Source organism: Dama dama, chromosome 27 (genome assembly GCF_033118175.1).
Source record: "Dama dama isolate Ldn47 chromosome 27, ASM3311817v1, whole genome shotgun sequence".
Taxonomy (NCBI): domain Eukaryota; kingdom Metazoa; phylum Chordata; class Mammalia; order Artiodactyla; family Cervidae; genus Dama; species Dama dama.
Genome location: NC_083707.1, coordinates 52,893,238 through 52,911,780, shown reverse-complemented (window position 1 = coordinate 52,911,780; position 18,543 = coordinate 52,893,238). Strand labels below are relative to the sequence as shown.

General features: G+C 41.3%; 1 protein-coding gene across 1 annotated transcript in view; it reads right to left on the bottom strand.

Moving 5' to 3' along the window:
- Positions 1–18,543, bottom strand: part of DCC (DCC netrin 1 receptor) — a 1,105,239-nt gene that overhangs the window by 162,926 nt on the left and 923,770 nt on the right. The window contains exon 16 of the mRNA XM_061130661.1: positions 1,085–1,180. Within this exon, the coding sequence (XP_060986644.1) occupies positions 1,085–1,180 (96 nt within the window). The remainder of the gene's footprint in view (positions 1–1,084; positions 1,181–18,543) is intronic.

Below are 18,543 nucleotides of genomic sequence, written 5' to 3'. Positions count from 1 at the left end.
CAAGACAGTTTCTGAATGAAACTTTCGGATCTGGAAAACAAACTGTATAAAGTTCGCATAAATGTAGGTGGTAGTTGAAGTCACAGGACCCCATCATTTACTGGAGGTTCATTTATTCCTAGCTGCCAGGACCCATACTCAGGCACCCCAGTAATTTTCCATGGTGCTCCTACTAAATCCTGCTCCTTTGTATCAGATCCTTTGTTGTCATTAAGGTGAAAACAGCTGGTAAGTTGAATGAACTTTGAGGATTGTGGGTTTTGAAAGGATCAAAGGATACATTAAAAAGATGGAGTTCCTGGGTTTTGCTTTCATATTTCAGACATACGGCTATTGCAAGTGAGTCATGTGACTGGGTCATGAGCAAGCCTCACAGAGGTACATATGGTACTTGTTCTGTTTTTAAATAGGTCCAGCCTTATTCACAAATAGTCTCCATAAATGACCGAGATCTTGCTTTCTAATCCACCCCTTTCTCTTTTCATTTCGTTGAGCCCTGTTCCTGTCCTGTGCTTCCTCTAAGGTCCAACTCACATAACAATTCCCAGAAGTAATAAGCCCTCGAAGCAGCCAATTCTTTCAGTGCCTACAGGCCTTGGGCACTGTTGGGGTGATGACCTGTTGGCCCAGCTCAGAAAGAAGCTCCTGTATGACTCAGCCTAGTCCAAACCAGCCCCACGAGGGCAATTCATGCTTGTCAATATCAGCCTGAAGGACCCTCTGCAGTGAATCAAGTGTCCATTCAGGCACCTGGACACCCTCCTGCCTACATTGAGCTGATTTGAAAATAAGCTGCCCAGAGGAATGAACAAAGGTGTCAAGACACCAAAGTATGAAGCTACTGGAAAAAAATAAAGAGAATAAGGGATCTACATTCTCTAAGTCCATGTACTAATTTACAGACTGAATTCCTCTCACAATTTTGATAACCCCCAAAATAATAAATTGTGCATGTATATATACACATAAGGCTTGGACATGACTTCATACATTTTCTTCTTCATATTTTGTTTCATTTCACTTTCATTTGTTGTTTTCACAACTCAAATTCCTTGTCAAAAATAGATTAACTATTTCAGCTTACCTGTGATAGACCGGGTGGTAGCACTTTCATAAAGAGGAACTCCTTCTCCTGCATTGTTGAAAGCTTTTAGGGAGATGACATAATGGGAACTTGACTCTGGAGGAAAACAGAGGGGGAAAAAATGTACGTGTGGATTTATTTAATGTGTTGAAATACTCAGGATAAACATTTTCCTGAAATCAAACTGAATATAGTCAATTAAGCAAACAGTTGAAAAATGAGTGAGCTTGATTCTGGGAAGAAGGCAGCAGTGGTGACAATATAATTTTTTGATCTTCAGAACCTCCAGGTAAAAAGAGACAGACTAGATAGAGAACCAAAGGCATTGAGACTTTTATGACAAAATGAGGTGACGGGGTCTACATGTTCACATCCTAAAATACCAGTGTACGTGGACCATCCACCAAGGCCCTTAGAACCCACGCATCATTAGTATCTGTGGGAGAGAAATTATAGGGAAACATCAATCCTGAAAACAGGGTAATTCTAAAGTAACTACCAGGTAATGCTATTAATAGAAAGTGCAATAGACCAGTTTGAGAATAGTAAATATGAACACTTGAAACTAACTGACAAAGTCTCCTTGCCAGGACAGGGTTCACACTGGGGACAAACTATTGAAAATATATTTAAAATTTGTGAGTAGGTCAGGAACAACAGACATGAAGAGAAAGTACAGATCAATGTAGGAGAGAGGAATAGTCTTGAAAACTTGGAGAGCAAACTGCCATAGTTTTTAGTGTGCACCAGGGTTTGGCCAACTTTTCTGTAAGAGACCAAGAGAGTTTATATAGCTTTGCAATCCACCTAGTCTCGGTCACATATTCATTTATGTTTGCTTACAATTCTTCAAAAGTACAAAAAGCACTGTTAGTTCAGTGATGCCCAAACAAAAATAGGACCTGGACCAGATTTGACCCACAGGCTACAGTTCCCTGAGCCCTGAGCCCTGGTGTAAGAAAAAGAAGAGGACAGGGAGCTCTGTGTATTTAGAAAAGCTATTTGAATTTCTGGGCATGCAGGGAAACAAATCTCATAAAAGCAAGCACAAAAATATCTGTTGAGGTTAAGTTTCTTACAAAATAAAATGAGGACACTATCATACCTCCAGACAAGTACACAAAACGAGGATCAAAAGTACACAAGAAAAATACATCAAACCTGCAATTTGCTATTCCAAAGTGAGCTAAGTAACGTTAAGAAAATAAAATGCCAGAGATGCAAGAGTAACATAAATCAGAATGATTAAAATTTAGAAATGAGGTGGCATATTTTGAGAAAGAATTATATTTAAGAAGCAATTTTAGAAAGTGTAACAAGGTGAATAAATAAATGCAATAAGGAGAAAACAAAAACAAGAGTAAAATAAGAAAGAATAAAGAAAAATGCAGGGAAAAGTGACAAATATTACAGCACACAGAACACACACTCGAGAAGGAAGAACTTAACACTGGAGTAATAGTGAGGGAAAAAAGTCAAAGAAAGGGAACAGAACAAATGCACAGAAAAAAATACAATTCAAGAAATTTTTGCTGACTTAAAAAAAATCTTTTAGGTATGTGGACAAAAAGAATACATGATTTATAAAAGGGAACATTAGATTATTATCAGATTTTTTGACAGCATCGCTTTGTGCCAGAAGAAACTGAAGTGATTTGAGACACTCAAGGTAAGAAAATGTGATTCAAGGATTTCACTGTCAACAAAAGTTAACTTTGAATATAAAGGGCTGTTATAACAGTTTGATAACACCCAAACTGTTATCAACTTACAAGGAATCAGGAAATATTGTTCCCCTGATCCTGAGAACCACTGGAAAACGAGCCTTAGATATTTAAAGTGACCGGAGAGATACTGATCTAATAGCTAACTGAAGAACAATAAATTTAATGAACTAAGACTAATTGAGGGTTAAAAGGAGAAATTTTATTTCGCAACACTACATGTTCTGATAGTGTCCCCATATTATAATCATAAGACAAAATTAAGGGAGAATGAGGATAATATATATAGAAACATTTTAATAATTATTATTGATGGTGAAACTATTATTAATGTTACTCTGATACCAATGCAATATGAGATAGAGCAAATGAGAAATCATGAGAAAGTCTAATTCTGTTATACCCTATGTCCTTCAGATTGGGATCCCTGGTGTGAACAAGGACACACACATGTAAAGGACATACACATGTAAAATAGAAGAGATGAAGTATTGTGTTCCTAAAATCTAATTGAAAAAAAAAAAAAAACAGTTTAAATGCAAAGGTATTTTATCTCTAATTCTGTCCACTGAAAACATCTAGAAACACTGACTTAGTGACACAGGGATCTCTTCACCCAAACTGAGATTCTGGAAAAAATATCTTTCACACTGCAAGGAACAAAGGCTTCTTGGCGAACTGGCTGATTCCTAGCCTAAAGCAGAAAGCACAGCAATTGAGCCTGAAGCATCCTGACATCCCAGATAGAAAGGAAACCATCAAAGAATAACAGGATTGTGTCAAACGGATTTGGAAGTCAAGATGGAAGCGCTTCCACAGAACCAGAGATGAGGACAAACAGCTTCAATAAATATAAAAATTGCAATGAAATTAAACTTAACAAATACATATGAATGTATGAATTCATAGACATTTTAAAGAATAATAAGAGTTGGTCATTTCTGAATTGGACAGGGGAGCAAACTACTATCTTCAAGTCCGGGTAATGAGCCAAATGTTTAGCATGCCCTTCTTAAACAAACTCTACCAGTGTGCAACCAAACAGTATATGAAGGGTGTATCTTATTATAACAGTATTCCAACTAATGAGAAACATGCAAATATCGCTATTTTTCAGCCCCAATTAACAAACTATACATTAAGAATTCATGATTGCTAAGATAAAACAGAGAATCTAGACATTATATACTTAATGAAACAGGGCATCCCAGGTGGTGCTAGTGGTAAAGAACCCGCTTGCCAGTGCAGGAGACATAAGAGATGGTGGTTTGATCCTTGGGTCGGGAAGATCCCCTGGAGAAGGGGATGGCAACCCGCTCCAGTATGCCTGCCTGGAGAATCCCATGGACAGAGGAGCCTGGTGGGCTACAGTCCACAGAGCTGCAAAGAATTGGACGTGACTGAAGCGACTTAGCATGTGCGTCACAATGAAGTAAACAGTACACTACCCTCTAGGCTGGCTGAAGGGATCAAACCTACTTGGTCTGATCAAGCTTCTGGATCCAATGGCCGATTTGCAGAAAATACAGCCAAGAAACAGGGTGAACTCTAACTTAAAATAATTCCTGAAGTGATACTTTGGTTGCATGTGGTTTTCTGTGTCTGTGTTTGATTTTACAACAGCTTTTAAAATGAATGAATTTATCTCTGACAGTGGTCTTTGAAAACTGATTAGATGGATTTTTCTTCATGAAATTTTTATGTGACCTAAATATCCGCTTTAAAGACTTGACATTCCAAACCACAATGACACAAGAACCACAATACAACAAGAAGAATAAAATAAAATTACATTTAATGCAGCCAAAGGGCTTCCAGTCAGTGACTGCTTCACCTACAAGAGTAGGTATTTTTTTTTTAGATTTATATTGTCAACCTGATTTACCAAAAAAAAAAAAAGTGATCAGTCAACAAGTGTTAAATGTTATTGGAGATAAAAGAATATTTGGAAAGGATGGACCTCTCTTGCCAGGTTACAATCTTAATTCTGGGAAGAGAACACAATGAAAAAGTACATAAAATTAAGCAAAAAAGTATGTCATACAATGTATGAATGTTACATGAGTTTAGAGGCCTAAAAACTTAGTGAGGGATTAGCTCATTAAAGAATTATCAGACTTAGAACTAGGACTGAAGGGCATGGGTAGGATTTAGAGATAGAAGGATGGTCATGGGTCACAGCCTTGAAAAGCTCAGCAGTGGCCAAAGGACTGGAAAAGGTCAGTGTTCATTCCAATCCCAAAGGGTGGTGCCAAAGAATGTACAAATTATCATACAATTTTGCTCATTTCGCATGCTAATAAGATTATGCTCAAAATCCTTCAAGCTAGGTTTCAACCATATGTGAACCAAGAACTTCAAGATGTACAAGCTGAGTTTAGAAAAGGCAGAGGAACCAGAGATCAAATTGGCAACCTCTGCTGGATCACAGAAAAAAGCAAGAAAATTCCCCCCAAAACGTGTATTTCTGCTTCATTGATTACAAGAGAGCCTTTGTGTGGATTACAACAAACTGTGAAAAATTCTTCAAGAGATGGGAATACCAGACCACCCTAGAAACCTGTATGCAGGTCAAGAAGCAACAGTTAGAACCTTATATGGAACAACAGACTGGTTCAAAACTGGGAAAGGCTGTATGGAAAGGAAAGAGTATGATAAGGCTGTATTTTCACCCTGTTTATTTAACTTATATGCAGAGTACATCACGCGAAATGCTGGGCTAGAGGAAGCACAAGCTGGAATCAAGATTTCCGGGAGAAATATCAACAACCTCAGATATCTGCAGTTTATACCACCCTAATGGCAGAAAGTGAAGAGGAATTAAAGAGCCTCTTGAAGAGAGTGAAAGAGGAGAATGAAAAAGCTGGCTTAAAATTCAGCATTCAAAAAACTATTATCATGCATCTGGTCCCATCATTTCATGGTAAATAGATGGGGAAAAAGTGGAAGCAGACAGATTTTCTTTTCTTAGGTTCCAAAATCACTGTGGATGGTGACTGCAGCCATGATATTAAAAGATGCTTCTTCCTTGGAAGAAGAGCTATCGTAAGCTTCAGTTCAGTTTGGTCGCTCAGTCGTGTCTGACTCTTTGCAACCCCATGAATTGCAGCACGCCAGGCCTCCCTGTCCATCGCCAATTCCCAGAGTTTACTCAAACCCATGTCCATCGAGTCAGTGATGCCATCCAGCCATTTCATCCCCTGTCATCCCATTCTCCTCCTGCCCTCAATCTTTTCCAGCATCAGGGTCTTTTCCAATGAGTCAGCTCTTCACATCAGGTGGCCAAAGTATTGGAGTTTCAGCTTCGGCATCAGTCCTTCCAATGAACACCCAGGACTGATCTCCTTTAGGATGGACTAGCTGGATCTCCTTGCAGTCCAAGGGACTCTCAAGAGTCTTCTCCAACACCATAGTTCAAAAGCAGCAATTTTTCGGCGCTCAGCTTTCTTCACAGTCCAACTCTTACATCCATACATGACCACTGGAAAAACCACAGCCTTGACTAGATGGACCTTTGTTGGCAAAGTAATGTCTCTGCTTTTTAATATACTATTTAGGTTGGTCATAACTTTCCTTCCAAGGAGTAAATGTCTTTTAATTTCATGGCTGCAATCACCATCTGCAGTGATTTTGGAGCCCCCAAAAATAAAGTCTGACACTGTTTCCACTGTCTCCCCATCTATTTCCCATGAAGTGATGGGACCAGATGCTATGATCTTAGTTTTCTGAAAGTTGAGTTTTAAGCCAACTTTTTCACTCTCCTCTTTCACTTTCATCAAGAGGCGTTTTAGTTCATCTTCAATTTCTGCCATAAGGGTGGTGTCATCTGCATATCTGAGGTTATTGATATTTCTCCCGGCAATCTTGATTCCAGCTTGTGCTTCCTCCAGCCCAGCATTTCTCATGATGTACTCTGCATATAAGTTAAATAAACAGGGTGACAATATACAGCCTTGACTTACTCCTTTTCCTATTTGGAACCAATCTGATAAGCTTAGAAAACTTATTAAAAAGCAAAGACATCACTTTGCCAACAAATGTGTGTACAGTCAAAGCTTTGGTTTTTCTAGCAGTCATGTATGGATGTGAGAGTTGGACCGTAAAGAAGGCTTAGGGCTAAAGAACTGATGCCTTTAAATTGTGGTGCTGGAGAAGACTCAAGGAGATCAATCCAGTCAATCTGAAAGGAAATCAAGGCTGAATACTCGCTGGAAGGACTGATGCTGTAGCTCCAATACTTTGGCCACCTGATGTAACAAGCTGACTCTTTGGAAAAGACCCTGATGCTGGGAAAGATTGAAGACAAAAGGAGAAGAGGGTGGCAGAGGATGAAATGGTTAGATAGCATCACTGATTCAATGGACATGAATCTGAGTGAATTCTGAGAGAGAGTGAAGGATAGGAAAACCCGGCGTGCTACAGTCCATGGAGTGGCAAAGAGTCAGACACGAACAGCAACGACAAAAGAATAAAATATCTCAGAGAAAAGATGGGTCAGATTGAAAATACAGTTAGGAAGATCATCAAAACGCTTTTCTATTAGGAAAAATACACTTTATAGTTATTAGAGTGAAGTCATAATCTGATTTCAAACATATATAAACTAAAATGTAAACAAATTTTAGATTTGAACCACATCAAATTACTTCTTTTGGGTGAAATTGCATTTAACTTACCAATAAACATATACTATATATTTGTGTTTGTCTATATATTTCTTTTGGGGCTTCCCTGGTGGCTCAGAGGTAAAGAATCTGCCTGCAGTGCAGGAGAAGCGGGTTCGATGCTGGGGTTGGGGAGATCTCTTGGAGGAGGAAATGACAATGCACCCCAGTACTCCTGCCTGAAAAATTCCATGGATAGAGGAGCCTGACTGATGGCAGTTCACAGGGTTGCAAAGAGCCCGGCACATCTGAGCAACTAAACAATAATACGTATTTCTTTATCAGGAGAGTGAGAGAGAGATCAGGAATGCCAAACTTACATGCTTAGAAGTTAGAATTTTATTTTTGTTTTCAAACCTGAGAGAGGGAGGGAGAGAAGGGTAGAAATATTTGGCTATAGTGTCAAAGACAATATGGCCCAGAGGATCCCGGACAGGAATTCATTTAAGTATTAATAATTCATCAAAGGAGAGGGGCCAGCACTCGGTTTCAGGGTGTTACTAGCCTATGGAGAGCAGGCTCAGAGTTGTCTGAGTTTTCTGGAAATACAGAGTTTTATGGGAAATCTGCAAATGTTCAAATGTTGGCAAATGATTTAGATAAAGAAAATAAACTTGCGCTGGCAAAACAAAATCATATACCTCTGAATTGAATCCAGGTCCGTGGCCCCTTGTCTATAGCCTTAGACGCTTGGAACTCTAGCTCTTTGTTCTCCCAGTGAACATGTTTTCTGCTGTACTTCACTAACTCTGCCGAGTGCTTGTGTGAATGAATGACACGCCCCGCGTGACGCAAGTGAGGAGCCCTGCCCTGCAGTTCCGCGGTGACCTCACAGGGCTCACGGCAGAAACCTGTTGGCGGTTTATACCAACTTGCCAATGGACTTCCCCTGTGGCTCAGACGGTAAAGCGTCTGCCTACAATGCAGGAGACCCGGGTTCAATCCCTGGGTTGGGAAGATCTCCTGGAGAAGGAAATAGCACCCCACTCCAGTATTCTTGCCTGGAAAATCCCGTGGATGGAGGAGCCTGGTGGGCTACAGTCCATGGGGTCTCAAAGCGTCAGACAAGAGTGAGCGACTTCACTTTCACTTTCCTTAGTCAAGATGTCAACAGCAATCAAGGTCTACAACAACCAAGTAGAAACTATAAGATGTGATAAAGAGGATAAGCATGAAATAATAAAGCAGGTGTCCTTTATGCAAGGCTGTTGGATACACTGGTTTTCCCCAGACCACTCTAATTTAGATTGGAATATCAAAGTGAAGAATGTCTCATTTGAGCTCTGAATTTCCCGCTCAGGGTTAATGCTGAAGTGTCCAGGCGGTCAGCCTCATCCATGTTGCACTGAATTCGTGCCTTCCCCTCTCCATCACTACCTCCCAGCTGCCCAATTTACACCTCTTCAGGGCATGTACTCCTTAAAAGTCTCTGGAGCATTACTGCACAAGTGGCTTTCAGTTTTGGAAATAGACATTTCTCTCTCTCTCTCTTTTTTTTTTTAAGAATAAAAGTACCATAACTGATTCATTCTCATTTTCCTGGCTCAAATTTTTGTCTCAATTTGAATTACAAGAGCATGTGTACCTCATTTAGCAGCTGTCTGGCTCCTAAGCAGTATTCATCATTTCTTAATCTCCCCCACAGTAAAGGTGAGCTCATTGTCCTTTCAATACTGACTCTTGCTAATATTGACAGCCATGAAGTGTCTAGTAAGTCTCTGAGCAACGACAGCGCCTTCCACGCCATGTCCACCTATGGGAGAGGGTACGCTCACAAAGAGGATGGAGTTTTATCATTTACCAGCTGTTGGATTAATGAGCTACATTGAACACTAAATTCCGCAAATCCTAACCATGGTGTGTACACCTTGAGGGTGAGCTTCAGTTCAGTTCAGTTCAGTTCAGTTCAGTCACTCAGTCATGTCCGACTCTTTGCAACCCCATGGACTGCAGCATGCCGGGCCTCCCTGTCCATCACCAACTCCCGGAGTTTATTCAAACTCATGTCGATTGAGTTGGTGATGCCATCCGACCATCTCATCCTCTGTCGTCCCCTTCTCCTCCCACCTTCAATCTTTCCCAGCATCAGGGTCTTTTCCAATGAGTCAGTTCTTCTTATCCAAGTATTGGAGTTTCAGCTTCAGCATCAGTCCTTTCAATGAATATTTGGGACTGATTTCCTTTAGGATGGACTGGTTGGATCTCCTTGCAGTCCAATGGACTCTCAAGAGTCTTCTCCAACACCACAGTTCAAAAGCATCAATTCTTCAGCACTCAGTTTTCTTTATAGTCCAACTCTCACATCCACACTTGACTACTGGAAAAATCATATCTTTGATCAGATGGGTCTTTGTTGGCAAAGTAATGTCTTTAAGTGATCAAGCTTAAATTTAAATAAAAAGTGGTGATGGCTTATTCTCAGGAAAGGGAAGCAGATGTTCAGCAGAGTTGCTACTGATAAAGGAACATTGCTGGAGCTATGGGTCTTCAAGTCGTTTAAATCTAGTTTGTTGCTGTTTTCAGTTGGTAACTTGAGCATCAGGTAAGTTCCCTGACATTTCTAAAGTAACACAGAGCTATCCAGGAAATAAAAGACCTAAGACAGCTTCGTATCCCCCTTTTCAAGAAGCTTCTTGTTTCGCCCTTCACACTTTCCCTGCTAACGTCTTTTGGGCCTTCTCTGGCCTCTGTACAGCGCTTTTGTCAAACTGCATCTGGATCTCCTGAGGAAGCAATAGGGTCTTTTTAGGCCCCCGTCAAGCTTGAACCAATGTTGAATCAGCTTCAACATCAACAATCGTATCATTCAGTTACTAGTTGCTTCCCCCGGAGCTCAGACAGTAAAGCATCCGCCCAAAAGGCAGGAGACCTGGGTTCGGTCCCTGGGTCGGGAAGATCCCCTGGAGAAGGAAATGGCAACCCACCGCAGTATTCCTGCCTGGAGAACCCCATGGACAGAGGAGCCTTGGCAGGCCTGGAGTCCACGGGGTAGCAGAGTCGGACACGACTGAGCACCGACCCTTTCACTTTCAGTTATTAGTGGACATAGGACTATACTGCTTTGAACTCCGTTTACATTGTGATGGAGGCATTTAAGTGAGTACTGAGGGGCAAAGATGCTGTGAGATGCGGAGCAAGGGAGAAGGAGGGTTTGTGTTTCCGCCCCACACAAAAGAATGTCATTTGTGAGTGTACCACTAGAGGGCAATGTGGAGCTATTTTTCTGCACATGCTCAGAGCTCAACTTTAAAAACAAGTACTCACAAAAGAATTGCCTAGAATTGCTCCCTCTTTAGACACATCAAATGAATTAAACACATTTAATGTTATCATAATGCATTCAAATGAATTAATCATTAATTATGCTCAGACCCCATTGTTCGGGAATACATTTAATGATAATTATGAGAGTAAATTTATTTTTTTGGATTTGCTAAAATGTTACAGATATTTAGGCTTGAAAACATGTCAATTGCCTCTGAAAAATGATGTACAGCAGTATTCTCTCATTTTAATTTACTCTGACTGAATCGTACTGAGATAACATGAATTTTGGTGGATGTCCATGGGGATTATTTTTAATTATGGATATTCTGAGAGATTCTACAGATTTCAAATTACTGATCAGATTTATATCATCGTTCGGCCAACATTTCCTATAGAATACATCACATTGGGATAAAGAAAGATGAAAATGTAAAAAGAAAGAAAAGAAAGATAAAAATGTACTTAATAACTTTGAACATCCAAAACAGATGGCTTCTGTCCAGTATCTTATTTGTGGCCAGCAAAAAAGGAAACAAATACACATTTATTGATTACAAGGCTTGGGCAAGGAATGCATTACAGGAAGACTTTTTGGGTCTTCTTCCCCAGAGACTAGGTAGGTGAGAGAGCCATTGTTCTGAGAGTTTTTGTTGAGGCTTGCCTGAAGGTAGTGAAATGCATACATCTCACCGGGGCTGAGAGAATCAAATGGCTTGCAGACAGTTCCTCAGGGGCTGGACCAAGATGCTGTGCTTAGTAACAAAAGCCAGTAAGAAGAACATCATTATTTTTAATTAATATTTGGTGTGAATTAAATGCCACCGGCATGTGCTAGATTGACAGCCCATAGCCCTTCATTCATTACAGATTATGCACTTCGCTCAGTGGCCCCATCAATGCCAAGTGCTTGTCGGGGCCCAGTCTCCATGTCCCTACATCTTTTGCCCTCTGTGAGCACTGCCAACAAGTCAATTAGAGAAAATTAGAGTGGTAAGTGTCTGCCCAGCGCAGACGCCGTTTCACTGCAGAGAACCAGGGTGACCTGAGGTGCAGAGCAGAGGCCACAGAATCCCTGTCGGGGGTAGATGTGACTGGACACCTCTGACCCCACGGGACCTGAACTGTTTAATTAAGGGTAATGGGTGGATAGCAAACATAGCCGATTGCACTGATCTCTTAAAAGGGTGAGCAATTCATATTTGAGAAAGATGCAATCTATGTAGTACATTCAATATTCAATTCTACCCCATCATATACACCTGTTTGCAAATTTAAGTAACAACTTATCTAACTAGCATCCTTTGAGGGTTTTCTTCCTTTTTTTCCTTCCTCCTTTCCTCTTTCTTTCTCTTTTCTAGAACACTCTCCAGAGAATGGTCAGATGATAACATCACTGGCTCATTAACCAGTCTTACTGGTACCAAACGGCACATTCTGGAACCTACAGGCTCATGAAAAATGAACCCAAAGAGACTGTGTGACAAAACCTCTCACTTACACATTTGTTATTCTTTGTCTATTCATCTGTTTCTTTGCTCATCAATTATCATGTAACATCTTGTGTGTGTAAGGACAAGGTTATATGTTTTCTAGGGTATGTAAGGATTGAAACAAACAAGCCTTTCTTTGCCTATCTTTTAATGGAGAAGCTATGTTAGAAGTTTAAAAACAAAATCAGAGCGAAAGTGTTGTGGAGTCAGCAAGGCCGTGTGGAGAAGACGGCAGGTTTGCTGACTCTTCCGATGAAGAAATGTTGAGGAGAGGGAGTGAAAAGCAGCAAATACAAGTAAACCAGGCAAGGTGGTTGTAGAATCACGCGTGTTGGAGTGAAGAACCGACAGTTTCCTCTCCTCCTCCTTTTTCTCCCTCTCCCCGCCGCCCCCGCCCCAGTGGTAGTATTAGCTGGATGTCTAATTAGGCATTAGACATTCATTCACTAGAGTAAGCCCCCTACATACGAACCTCTAAGTTAGGAACCGCTGAGCTGCGGACTTCAAAGGTGCGCATGTGCGTGCGCACGGGCTTCCGCACGTCCAGTCACGTCAGTCGGTTCCTGTGTCCGCGTGCACTGTCACGTGCGTGCGTCCTCTACGAGCGGATGTGCTTTTGTGGACTTTGGTGTACAAGTTCTACATAGACGCCAGCAGTACAGCATCATTGTTCAAGCCCAGCATGTCTGGACACAAGCGTAAAAGCAGCGGTGATGTAGCTGGTACCGCTAAGGAGTGCCGAGCGATAACGATGGAAACAAAAGTGAAAATAATTGAGGGAGCGGAGCGAGGTGAAGAGCTGGAGCTAGGTCTGCAGGAGGACTTCATGCTGTGCCTCACGGGCCGCTTCCTAAGGAAGCCCTGATGGAACTGCAGGCCCGGAAAAAGGACAGAGAGAGACAAGAGGAAGAAACAAGCAACTGGAGAGGTTCATGTTGCAGGAAAGGGCAAGGGGATCTTCTTTATTCGAGGAGGCCCTGTGAAATGTTGAGGCCCGGGACCTGAGCGTTGAACGGTGCTCGGTGCATGAAGGTTGCAACAGCAGTTCGGGATGCAATCCAGGGCTACCACGTCATCTACAGTGAGAAAAAAATAGAGCTACTACCCAGACATCGCTGGATCAGGTTTTCAAGAGGGTGGATAGAACCGAATCCAGCAAGGAAGCTATGCCATCATGTCAGGAGTGAGTGAGAACACAGCTCGCCCTCGGCTCCTGTCGCTGAGGACCCTTCAGCTTTACCATTTCCACATCCCCTCCCCGCTCCTGTCGGTGACTCTTCTTGCCTGTTCCCTGGATGCCAGCCCCTACATGCCAGCCTCTGTACGCTTCAAGGCGCTACACTGTAAGATTAAAAATGCTTCATTTTTTGTGTTTGTTTTTTTGTGCACTATTTGTGTGCAAAGGAGTATAAACCGATAGCCGGTCGTGTTAGCTGGGTATCTAGGCTCACTGTGTTGGACTCAGGCACAAACTGGCCTTCAGAACATACTCTTGGGATGCAGTTCCTTTGTGTGTAGGGGATGTCCTTCACCTCCTATTCTTTATTTAATCCTTCCCTCAATCCAGTGTCTGGCATATAGGAGGTACTCAGCAAATATCCATTGAGTGGATAAACAATCGCCTCTTTTTGTAGGTAAGCAGGAGAATTTTTAACTCCAAAGCTCAGCCCTTTATCCTTGTCTTTTACTGAATAAAGAGATGCTGAGTGGAATAACATTTTGAGTAAGTTTCAAGCGGTGCTTTTAGAAATATTAATTCCCCAGAAGCGGGTAGTCCAGGGAAAGCTGTGTGAAGCGGGTCTACTTCAGAGGCTCCTGCAGTTGTCCAGGCAAAGCTCACAGAGGCCTGGTCCCAGCTGGGAGAGCGGATGCCGAGGGAAAGGGGGCATGTGGGGGCCGCAGTGTGGAGGTACGTCTGGAGGGACAATGAGGAGGGGCGAACCCGAGAGGGACTCCCAGACCCTGAGGCTGAGAGTCAGAAGAAATTGTTGCTGGGACGAGAAAACCGAGAAGGGAGAGAAAAACCCCCGCCTCTGCCGTGTTTGCTGGCGTGCCAGGACAGGATGGGGAGGGACACCCAGACAAAACACACAGGCTCCTCTGGGCTCGGGTCGCGGTGTAAGGATTGTGTGTGAATAATCTGTAGTATGGCGGATTCCTTCTTGAAGCCTCCGGGAAGCAGAGCATTCCTTCAGATATTCTTCTGAATGATCGTTTTCCTCTTTGTTTCCTACTGAAGTTACTAGCTCTCTTGGGGTTATTTAGGTTCAGACTGGAGATAGTGACCTGAACGTCGCTCAGTCGTGTCCGACTTTGCGACCCCGTGGACTATGTACAGTCCATGGAATTCTCCAGGCCAGAATACGGGACTGGGTAGCCTTTCCCTTCTCCAGGGGATCTTCCCAGCCCAGGGATCGAACCTGGGTCTCCTGCATGGCAGGCAGATTCTTTACCAGCAGAGGCACCAGGGAAGCCCAGATGGGAGACAGTCTGCCTAGAATTGCTGGCTGTCTCTTGGTGAGTGCTACCGAAGGTGTGTGGTATTTTTCAATCATATTTAAGAAAAGCAGACTTTCATGTGTGCTTTGACTTTAAAAAATAACTTTTCATCAGTTTTCTCAACAGTGTTACAGTGAAGTTAGGGCAGGGATGGTCACGCCCATCTTAGTCATATAGAGACTGACATCCAGTTGCCATCGTCTCAGCCAGAGAAGACCCAGGAACACCTGACTTCCACGTGCCCAGACACGCCTCTCCACAGCACCAGGATGGGAAGGTCTGGGATTTGCTCTGGACTGTTCTGAAGAGCAGGGTTTAGTCGCCAGTTAAAGCAAAAATAAACATCCGTCACCTCTTTGGTGGGTGAGGTAGGCTTTGGCAGCCAGCCCTCAGAGTCAGAGAAACAATTAAATGTTCAGATTATAAAGTGCCACAAACAGCTTACAAATGGGGCACTTAATGAAATGATTTCTCAGCAAAGCTTTACATCAGGAAATTACCAGAGACTGTATACAACCAAACACAGAGGTTTCCCTCTTTTCATTCACATTTCTCAGGAAAATAATGAGTGAAATAAAAGACCAAGGTGAAAATATTGTATGACCATGTTAAGGACTCAATTAGTGAGAAACACAAATACCATTCACTTAGTTAATTCAAGCAAACATCATTATACTTTGGCTTAAAAATAATTAAGACTGACCTCCTAGCATAAAGGAGAAACAGAAGAATAAAATAATAAAATAAAATGTACTTTGGCTAGGCATTGGAAGAGGAAGCATATCTTTCCCTTTCATAAATGTTTTCTATCTTTTTTTCACTTATACATTTTGTCTCCTTTTTCTATACTTCTGGGTTCTTCTCTTCCTAATTCTCCTGACTATTTATTCTGGGTTTTTGAGAGAGGGGATGGAAACTAGAAAGTAGATGAGAAATATAAATAGAACAAAGAGAAAGAATAATAAGCTCATGAATACAGAGGTGCTGAGGAAAGAGGCCAGATGCCGGTACAAGGAGGAGAGTGTCTCTTATGAGCACTCGCGGTACCAGATATCAACGTGGCCAGGCTTCATCACACTCATCTCACCCTACAGGTGGGTACATGATGGTCCCCATGCCAAGGATGAGAGAACTCAGCCTTAGCAATGGTCACAGAGCTCATGAATTAGCAGCAGTCAGATTCAAAAACAGATCTGCCCTACTTCTGAGCCTACCCACCTTCTGGTCATGGCGGGATAAAGATTGAATAAGACAACAGGTGCAAAAGGCCCTAAATGGTTTACACTCTTGTTTGAAGCAGAAAAGTAGAAAGAATGACACAAGACAGAAATAATTTCAGGACTCCACGTGCCTCAAGTTAAGCAAAGCCCAAGTGGAATGTTTTACCTTTTAGTGTCTGAGACGTGTGTTTGTGTGTTTCTGTGTGTGCGAGTGTGTCTAGCCTGTTCAATCTGTCAGCTTCTATATTCACTCAATTTCCTGCCTTCATCTGGGTAATGCGTCTTGCTATTTGACTGCTGACCTTTAATTAATTAGGATGCCAAACAGATGATACTCAAACATTTAAGTGACATACAGCCTGCACACACATATGTGTGTGTTTATAATTACGGCGGTTATTTCTGTACATGTATTTTTGCTTCTGCTTTCTTCCATATCTTCAGATTAAGTGCCATTTACAGCAACCCACGAAGTATTGTAAAACAGTGTTATATTGTGAATGATGTAAATGTTCCATAACTATTCTATACAGTCTGGTAGCCACTAGCCACGTGTGACTCAACCACTTAAAATGTAAGTAGCATGACTAGGAACTGTTTCTTCTTCATCTTATTTAACTTTAATTAGATCAAGTTTAGAGAGCCACTTGTGGCCAGTGGCTACTGTGGTGGGCAGCGCACCTACACATAAGCTCTGTTTACCTTTCTCTCCCATGGTGTTGCCATAGTGACGAAGGTCTCGTGGACAATGCCACGGGAAAATGCAGCAGGTTCAATGTAGGATCCTTGCTGCTATTTTTCTCTTTAAATGTGGAGTAACTCACTACATAAACATACTATAATTTTATAGTCTGGGCTAAAGTTTACTAGATTCTACGCATATATTGCATATATATATCATATATATTATATATTGCACACACATACCACATATACACATATATATGCATACATATATCATATATGGGGCTTCTCTTATGACTCAATGGGTAAATATATGGGAATATCATATATACACACATATGTGCATACATATATCATATATGTCACGTATGTATCATATATATTGCAAGCATATATACATAAATATGTGTATAGATACATATACATATATCACACCTGAAGGTAAAAACAAAGCATTTGCCTTGTATCTGATTCATACATACATACATACATACATATATATAGTGTGTGTGTGTGTGTGTGTGTGTGTACAAAGATACACACACACATACATATATCTTAATTGAGTCTGTCTTCAAGGCAATAAGGTCACAACTGATGAAACTTTTGAGCATTCAACTTTTACAATTCTACGCTTTGAAATCTGGATTTGTTGCTCATCTGCATGTGTACTTGACTCAAGAAAATACGTTCAGATGGAAATTAACTTCATTAATAAATAAAGAAAAGGTACATTACATTAATTACAAGTCTAAGGTGACTATTAACTTGAACTCATTTTTAACCTCATGTTTTAATAATCCACAAAGAAATGAAGTCATAATAGGTAAGAATAAAGACCTGGTGAAAATAATAACCACCAATGAAAAATGGCACAAGGAATATCACATTTGGCCATTTGATCATAAACAAATATAGTTTCTGACTTATGTTCTTAAGAAAGTCAACTAGTATTTTAATTACCCACTCAGATTGTCTTGGACTCAGGGTATAGAAGAAGAAGAGAAAAAAAAGTAGATGAAACCAAATGGACTTAAAATGAATGGAGCCAAGGTCAAGTGAATGTCAGCATTGATAGTAACAGTTAGTAGATATATGGGGAAAATAAAACAAGCTGTCATTATCAGGAAGACAGGGGAATAAGAACTAAAATACACCTGTTGATCCCAGCCAGATATACTGAATTATAACATTACTGGTAGAGATTTGGGCTTTAATAAACAATTCTGTATATGACTGCTTTACATTGACCTAGACTGTAATGTCTGGAAAATTCTGCTAAAAGACTGAACAAAGGGAAATGATAAACAGCAACCTATCCAGTTGTGGGCAGACGCATGTGGTGAGGCTAGGCTTTCTCCAGCATCTTGCTTAGTGAGAACTAGGAAGAAGGTGAGGAGTTACAGGAGAACAATTAGAGATGGAAAAAACTGCAAGGGGTATAAAGCTGAAGCCGGTGGCAGGATGACGTCAGTGATCTCACAGCCTCCTGGCCTTCGGGGAGAATCACTGGGCATTTAGGGTCAAGGCTCAGAAGGATAGAGCTCTTCCTTCTGGATAGATGTCACCCCAAAATGTAAAAAATTCAGTAAGAATTCAGAGAGAGTGGAAAGGCCATGGCACTAGGAGTACATAGACCTGAGTTAGAAATGAACTTGACTACTTAAGAGACACAGTCTTAAGCAATTTTCTTGACTTTTCTCAGTTCTATCTGTGTCTTTTTTAAATCTGGAAATGTGAATGACATTATCTTCATTTAAAATATATGTTGAAATTGGTATAGCCACTATAGAGAACATGGCAATTCCTTAAAAACTACAAGTAGAGTTACTGTATGATGCCGCAATCCTCTCCTGGGCATCAACAGCTCCACTTCAAAAAGATACATGCACCCCAGTGTTCACGGCAGCA